The sequence below is a fragment of the Fragaria vesca genome, linkage group LG2, assembly GCF_000184155.1.
Source record: "Fragaria vesca subsp. vesca linkage group LG2, FraVesHawaii_1.0, whole genome shotgun sequence".
Taxonomy (NCBI): Eukaryota; Viridiplantae; Streptophyta; class Magnoliopsida; order Rosales; family Rosaceae; genus Fragaria; species Fragaria vesca.
In genome coordinates, this window is record NC_020492.1 from 15,551,955 (window position 1) to 15,560,503 (window position 8,549).

The 8,549-nt window shown below is 38.1% G+C and overlaps 2 protein-coding genes across 2 annotated transcripts in view; one reads left to right on the plus strand and one right to left on the minus strand.

Annotated features, from left to right (window-relative positions):
• Window positions 1-1,765, minus strand: part of LOC101300417 (probable glucuronosyltransferase GUT1-like) — a 3,873-nt gene extending 2,108 nt beyond the window's left edge. Inside the window, exons 1-4 of the mRNA XM_004292511.1 lie at window positions 1,385-1,765; window positions 888-1,034; window positions 699-763; window positions 540-609 (exon numbers count right to left, since the gene is read on the minus strand). Of these exons, the coding sequence (XP_004292559.1) occupies window positions 540-609; window positions 699-763; window positions 888-1,034; window positions 1,385-1,765 (663 nt within the window). The remainder of the gene's footprint in view (window positions 1-539; window positions 610-698; window positions 764-887; window positions 1,035-1,384) is intronic.
• A 3,650-nt stretch (window positions 1,766-5,415) lies between these two features.
• Window positions 5,416-6,468, plus strand: LOC101300695. Its single transcript, XM_004292512.1, has 2 exons — window positions 5,416-5,941; window positions 6,080-6,468. The coding sequence occupies exons 1-2, from the start codon at window positions 5,416-5,418 to the stop codon at window positions 6,466-6,468; spliced, it is 915 nt and encodes a 304-aa protein (XP_004292560.1).
• The last annotated feature ends 2,081 nt before the right edge of the window (window positions 6,469-8,549 follow it).

Consider the following 8,549-nt stretch of genomic DNA (forward strand, 5'->3'; position numbering starts at 1 on the left):
GAGAGGGAGGGAGAGAGGGAGACTGCTTGTCTTGGTAGTCTAATATATTATTGTCATACTCCATCAGGAGACCACGATCATTCAACTCTTGTTCAAATAATGATCTAGAATCACAATCAAGTAACATAACATGCAAGACATCAAACAAGAGAACATCACTTTATCTATAAAATGGTAAAGCGTGTCTATAAGTGTCACCAACCTCTTAATATCTCTCAAGTTATTGTTTTTGTTATACCGTATTCTCTTTTCTATATTTTCATTGGGTACGTTAGTCACGATGCTCCCCAAATTGTTCAAAATATGCTATTTCTCTTCATCTTTTTCTCTTACCTAGCTCTATTTGTTCTGTTACATTGTATCAGAGAAGTGATATATGGTACACATTTTGGATTTTAACTGTAATACTATCTCAAAATATTCCAGTAAACTACTATCTATGTTAACCATTGCATTTTCAAATTGTTTAATAACTGGACCGATTTATTAAAAGAAGAAGAAGTAGAAGAAAAAAAAAACATGCTGGAATAAGTAAATACCTCGGGGGTAAGAATAATGGAACGATTTATGAATTTGGCCCACGACCTAAATAAATGAGCACCAGCTCCACTGCATAGTAAATTATGAAAGTGAGCAGCGATAACAAGAAACTTTTGGCAAAGTTAGGAGAATGCATAATTCATGGAAAACAAATATACCTTGGAAAGACAAAAATATGGTCACGACCACCAGATCGCTTAAAATATGGCATTTGTCTCAACACCTGTAGGTAATGAACAAGTGAGCATAACATAACAACGTATTGCTTTATAAGCAAAACACTGGAGAAAAGGAAAAACAAAAGCACCCAAGACTTACAATTCAAATAAAACGACAGATAAATTTACCTTCACATAAGTCTGGTTAATCTCTTTATCATTAAGACCACCCAACATTCTCACACATTTCGTATATGTTGGCACAAAAAATAGGTCTGCCTCCTCTTTCTTCCTTGTCCGGAACCTCGATTCTTGCAGTAGCCTGTGTATTTTCACCTACATTTGAAAAACAAGGCCCGCGAATGAAAATTCTACTAATCATTTCAAAATATCATTTATTTCCTCCACCTAACAACATCCTCAGCAAAAACTCAGACATCAAAACCACTTACTCCACACAAATTGCTACGAAACGTAACAATTTCAAGCAAAGAGCAATAAGTAAAAGCTTTCATTTACGACATTTCGCATCATACTGCTTAAATAAGGTTTATATACTCACATACTTCAATTTCACCAATGAACTATACTGTAAACTCAAAAGTAATCAATTCAAAGTTCACATTTGCTCTTACAAAATAATCAAAAAACACAGATTAATACTAACACTGTAACAATCAAATTACCTGAGTGCCCCACTGGCCTTTCAAGCAAGAGCTGGAGTCAATGGCGCCGTCCCTGCCGGACATCAAGGCCTTGAGGCCGTCGATCTCGCGCTCATCGTAGACGTAAATCTTGAGGTCGACGACGGGGCCGTACCCGCGTTGGGGCCACAGAAGGTCACCGCCATTGGTGACGTGGACGGAGGAGCTCCGTGAAGTGGTGGCAAGGGGATCGGCCGTGAAGGAGGAGGAGGAGCAGGGGAGAGAGGAGTCGAGGAGCTTGGTGAAGAAGACGGTGGCGGCGACCAGGAAGAGGGCTCCAATCTGGTGCTTGCGGGTGCATAGAGGCTGTTGGTGGTGCTGCGCGCTATATGGTCTGGCTTTGTTGTTTGTGCTTCCCAGCATGACTCTGAGGCCGGAGTGAACAAGACGGAATTAGAATGGGACGACGTCCAACTATATATACTGTAAGGCCGGAGTGATCAGAAAATAAAAATATACATATAGACTAGTGTTATTATTTTGCTATTCACACCCCTATTTTCATGATTTGAGTAGGGTAATTATGTAAATACAATCAAATTTGAAGTGATAAAAAAATCGGGTTGGCAATTTAGGCCATATCGAAATCAACCAACCGTATCAACCTAGTTGGTATATCAAAGACTCGGTAACCGACTTACTTAGGGCAACCACTACCAGAACAAGCACTTTAGCCGACGAAAAAGTTTCGTCGGCCTGTTAGCTTAATTCGTCGGTTAAGATCTTAGCCGACGAGCCATCGTCGGCTAAGATTTCGTCAGGAAAATGTCGTCTGTGGTGACTTTAGCCGACGAAAAAAAAAATTTCGTCGGCTATAGTCCCACAGTTTAGTCGACGAAAAACATATCTTCAGTTTTTTTCCCAGACTTTAGCCGACTAAACAATTAAGATATTCGTCGGCTAAAGTCTGTAAAAAAAAAAATTTTTCCCAGACTATAGCCGACGAAATATAGTCTGTTTCGTCGGCTAAACCTTATAAAAAAAATTTTTAAAATAACTATAGCCAACGAAATATAGTCTGTTTCGTCGGCTAAACCTTATAAAAAATTTAGAAAAATAACTATACCCGACAAAATATAGTCTGTTTCGTCAGCTAAACCTTATAAAAAAAATTTAAAAATAACTATAGCCGACGAAATATGCCATAATTCGTCGGCTAAACCTTATAAAAAAATTTAAAAATACTATAGCCGACGAATAAACCTTTAAATATCGTCGGCTAAACCTTTAAATATCATCGGCTAAAGTTGTTGGTTTTTGAAAAAAAAAAACTGCAGAAACTTTCGGCCACCTCCAATCACCACCAAAATTTGACAGAATCTTCCTCTCAACATTTCGAACAATTTTCTATAAGAAGTCGAAGCCCAATTCTAAGCCTAAACAGGTCAATTGAATCAAAATATAAAAATCCCAAATTTTAAACCCTAAAAACTTCAAATCTTCGATTCTCCTCACACATATTGAATCGAGCTACCAAATTCTAGGGGAATGTAGTACTAATCAAACTCAACTTATCCATATATAGAACTCACCAAATGGTGACCTGAGGAAGAAGAAATTCGATCGACACAGAATTCGAACCGGCGGAGTTTTGGAGCTCGATTTATCCCTCACGGTGGCGCCACTCGATGCACCACCTATCCAGCAATGAAGTAGAGACGACGGCGTAGCTTTTGGGACAAGTGTGGCGGTCTCCGGTGGCTTGACGGCAGAGCTAGGCCGAGAAGAAAATCTGGCAGGCGAAACAGACTTCTTACCATCCACCTTCGGTAAAACTCCTATATAAAGAACTTTAGCCGACGAAATTCTTTATTTTCGTCGGCTAAACTCTTTTGAAAATTTTGGTTGACCGCCAAAAAATTTTGGTTGAAAATTTTGAAAATTTTTCGACTTTAGCCGACGACTTTTCATATATTTTCGTCGGCTAAAGTCCTTTGAAAATTTTCCTCCAAATTTGGTTTACCGCCCAAAAATTTTTGACCTTAGCCGACGACTTTTTTAATATCTCATCGGCTAAAGTCTATAAATTCACGAAAATGCTTATATCTCTCTCTATATTACGTAGTTGAGTCAAACCTTCCACACGAAAAACTTTCACGTAGATGAGACGCAACCGCCTATATACAAATTTTGAGACATTTACCTTCCGACGATAGGGCTCCCTATAGGGAATAATAACGGTAAATAGGGTTGACCGCTACTATCGGCACCAAGACTTTACCCGATTTATGTGATTTTTGAACCATAGCCGTATTTCATTATTCTGAACACATCTCATTTCACGAGATTTTTGATAATTTTGCTTCCTATATAGAGTTGGTTCACAAAGTTGTATAACCTACTAAACAAGTTATACAACATTAGTAGACACGTTGTGATTCCGATTACTAAAATTCACAAACCAAAATTCGACCGTTAGATATGATCATTATGACGAAAGATGTCTATGGTAAAAAATTCAACTGGATCCGACAACGTTAAGGACTCGATCGAAACGGTCAACCCTAATCCATCATCACTTATCACACGAAAATGCTCATATCTCCCTCTATATTACGTGGTTTGGTCAAACCTTCCACACAAAAAACTCTCACGTAGATGAGACACAACTGCCCATATAAAAATTTTAAGACATTTACTTTCCGACGATAGGGCTCCCCATAGGGAATAATAACGGTAAATAGTAGACACGTTGTGATTCAAATGACTAAAATTTACAAACCAAAATTCGACCGTCTGATATGATCTTTATGATGAAAGATGTTTATGGTAAAAAATTCAACTGGATTCGACAACGTTAAGGGCTCGAACGAAATGGTCAACTCTAATCGGAAATAAGAAAACTGCATTTTGAAGCCCTAAACGGACTCGGATGGCCAAAAAGGCTCCTATTTCATGGCATTAGCAACAATTTTGACTCGTAGGGCCGTTACGCTTCCGGAAATGTATCACAATAGTCAACCGGACACCAAAAACCAAATCTACAGCATAGTGAATAATAAAAGTAAATTGCATTGACCGCAACTATCGGTACCGAGACTTTACCGGAATACAGTGATTTTTCAACCATAGATGCACTTCACCATTCTGGTCATATCTTATTTCACGACTTTTTTACGTTTGAAGGTTCTACATAAAGTTTTTTTTTCCCAGATGAGTTGTTGTCCAGATCTGCAAATATAAGGCACTTTAGCCGACGAAATTATATTTTTCGTCGGCTAAAATTTTAAAAATTTCGTCGGCTAAAGTTCACAGACTTTAGCCGACGAAAAAATAATTCGTCGGCCTGGTTTTTTTATTTTCGTCGGCTAAAGTCTTTCTTCTGGTAGTGAACTCCAACCATAGTCTTGGATTTGGAGTCCTATATCAATTATAGGACCTCTTTGTTGCACTATTTATTTAGGACTTATTTTCTCATCTCCAATAATGAGTCATATATGAGGTCTTATATTCATTTTTGTTGATTAAAATAAGTTATAGGTGATATATTTATGAATATTAAATAATATGTTAATAACCTTATGAAGTTAATAAAACTTCACAATTTTTATTTTTACCACAAAATTTTAAATTATTCTTATAATAAAATATAATTATTTTAATTAAAAAATAAATACATACTCACTTTTTGTCGTTTTTTATGTCGGCATATATGACAAACAACCAAATTATTAACAGATATTATCATGTGTTGTGTCGGTGTATACGACAAACAACTGAGTTCGGATGTGATTATCGTCGCCACATGTCAAACACTAATTGGTTATCTAGATTACCGGTTATATTTGTCCGACACGTGTCATATCTTATCTATTGATATCATCTCAAATTGTCCATAAATATGAGGTCATTGTCATCTTCATTCCTCACAAATTCACAACACTCTTCTTATATCAAAATCTTCATATTGTTTCCTTTTGATTTTGTGAAACTGTTTTTCTACAATTAATCATTTGACAAAATGGTTTATGAAAGATCAAGAAGAGGCTATTACGAGAAACCAACAAAGATCCATGATGATGTTTGTTGCTGCCTTGCAAATCCAAGATCTAGAAGATGAGGATTCACAATGGGGTGGTTCTTCGAAAGGTCGTTCGTATACTGCCAGAAACAGAGAGATCATGGATCAACGTCTGAAAACTCTATACTTCACAGATCCATGCAAGTACGAACCAAATATATTTCGTAGGCGATACAGAATGCAACCTTGGGTCTTTGACAGGATAATGAGTGATGTGGCCAACTACGATCCATATTTTGTTCAAAGAAGAGATGCGACTGGGAGAGTCGGCCTATCCAATGAACAAAAGCTTACATGCGCCATGAGACAACTCACATATGTGGTCACAGCCGACTTCTTTGATGATTACATAGATATTGCAAAATCCACTGCCATCGAGATTTTGGAACACTTCACCATAGCAATATGGAATGTGTACCATGAGCATTACCTTCGCCGACCAACACCGGCAGATCTGCGACGGCTTCTCGACAAGGCAGTAGAAAGAGGATTTCCGGGAATGATCGGGAGCCTCGATTGTATGCACTGGCAGTGGAAAAATTGTCCCACTAGATGGGGAGGGTAGTATACTGGCTATAAGGGGAAACCAACAATCATCTTGGAGGCAGTGGCATCCTATGATACTTGGATTTGGCACGCCTTCTTCGGCCTTCCAGGTTCCCTAAACGATATTAATGTCCTTGGACAGTCACCTTTGTTTAATGATGTGTCTTGTAGTGAAACTCCTCATGTGAGCTATGAAGTACAAAATAGGCATTATGGGCAATGTTATTACCTTGTTGATGGCATTTACCCAAAATGGGCCGGATTTGTTCAAGCAATCAAAAACCCGAGGACATTGCAGACAAAACATTTCACAAGGATGCAAGAAGCATACAGAAAAGATGTGGAGAGAGCTTTTGGTATTTTTCAAGCTCGTTGGGCAATCATAAGAGGGCCAGCTCGTGGATGGAGTACGGAGAATCTTCAGTTCATTATGATGACGTGCATTATCTTGCATAATATGATTGTTGAAGATGAGCATGATGAAGATGCATGCAGCTGAGCCATTTGATCCGAATGACATTCCCACCATACCAAAAAATGCACATATATATGACAGAATCCCTAATCAAGACACCTCTGTTCATCACAATCCGAATAGGCTAAATCAATTCATGCGTCGCTATAAGGAGGTAAGATATCCAGTGATGAATAAAAACCTTCAGGATGATCTAGTTGATCACTTGTGGAGCATGAAGCTGCAAGCTGATGAGAATGACCAGTGATGAGCTTTCAATAAGTTGGCGGTTTCTCATGGCCTTTGCTTTTGCTTTTGCTTTCTTGTGTTGTGTGGTGTGCAGAGAGTTTTTGCTTTTGCTTTTGCTTTTGTTTTCTTGTGTTTTATGGTGTGCAGAGAGCTTTTGCTTTCTTGTGTTGTGTGGTGTGCATTTGCTTTTGCTATTCAATAAAAGTTAAAGGTTTTTATGTCGAGTGATTGCTTTTTATGAATGGTTATCATGTGCCATACAAAATAATAACTTTTTATTCATAACTTAAAAAAAACATTACAACTAGAAACAAACAACAACATTTATTTAGGTAAATTAAATGGATACTTCCTAATTGATGATTCTAGTTCATCCATTGTGTTTCATGAACAGGAACATAATTGGCCAAGTTACGGTTGTCTCATTCGGTTGGTGTTTGATACTCGGTGGGGGCTTCATCTTGAGGGTTCACCGGAGAGCTTGAGGTTGTTTTCTCCCTATTAATTATCTCTTGTTGTCTCCTTCCCAATAACCCCTCTTTCTTGGAGTATCGAACGTTGATAAATCAACCATCATAATACGATCATTTGAAGCGCGTTGCTCAAGTAGTTTAATTTGCTCAAATTGTTGTTGCCTTTGTAGATATTCACGCTCACTTTGTTCTTGAGCCTTTTGCATTTGAATGCGTAAGTCATCCGCATCTTGTTGCTTGCCTTTTTTCTTTACTAGCTTTTGAGTTTTTTGTCCTTGAGGTCGTGCTTGTCTTGTTGTGATTGGCTCCGCTTCATTGGCTTGTGCTCCATCTTCTTCCAAGTTGATAGGAGTAGGAATACGTGAGTTCATGGCTTCGGTGGAAGGCGTTTCACTAAACTTGATAGTATTTTTCAAGTATTGCCAACCATGATCATAGACAAAATCCGTGCCAACTTTGTCATAGTAAATTGACCTAGCTCTCATGAGCTAGACACAAAATGAAGTAATATTTATTAGTACTCATGAGCTACACAACAAATTAAGTAATTTATATATTACTTACACTAAAATATATTGTCTTAGCATGAGTAAAATTAAATGCTCATATGCTCATAGTTACACACTTAGCAACCTAGCTACACCATAATTTTCTATAAATTAAATGACAAAGAATAAATAAAACATTTTGTTAACATATGAATAATATACTTACATCGTCTTTCTTATTTTCGCCGCTTCGGTGGTCCACTTCGGCTTGGGTAAGAGATTCGCGCCACTTCGTACATAGCGGACTAAATACCTTCTAACGAGCCTTACAACTATCTGATGATCTCTCTACCCAAGTCGCCGGTTTTTGTGCATTGTACTCGGCCGATATACACTCCCACATTGTATCTGCAGATTGATTTGTTCCAGTGGCACCGTTGGTAGTGATGGTGATCCAAGCTTGGCAAAGAATAGCTTCTTCGTTGTGCCTCCATGGATCCTTTTCTTTTGCCATTTTTTTCTCTTGGAAAAAAAAATTGAAGAACAAGATGTAGTGAATAAATGAAAAGATTGGAAGGAGAAAAGGATTTTGGTGTGAGGAATTTGTGAAGTCTTGGGTTGGTATTTATAGAATTCTTCAAAAAAAAAGTTGCCAATGGATCTATACCTTTTTTATGTTATTTCTGATTTTTTTTTTGAGGTAAAAACAAGTTTTATAATAGGGTAAAAATCCTGGGCAGTAAATTTTGTTTCTAACCGTTGGACCTCTCGTCTCTCCCATCACCGTCCATTTCAAATTGGAGATGAAATCAAGGCCGTTGGAGCTGCTCAACGGTCACAAGGAGACCGCAGCACGTGATCTGGGGCCCAGCTGCAGCAGACTGTCGCACCTTCTTCGTTGGAGCGCGCGTTACGC

Coding starts and splice junctions, on each gene's coding strand:
- LOC101300695 (XM_004292512.1), top strand. CDS start 5,416: ATGATGATGTTTGTTGCTGCCTTGCAAATCCAAGATCTAGAAGATGAG. Junction 5,942..6,079: donor AATGATCGGGAGCCTCGATT/GTATGCACTGGC, acceptor TCGGCCTTCCAG/GTTCCCTAAACGATATTAAT.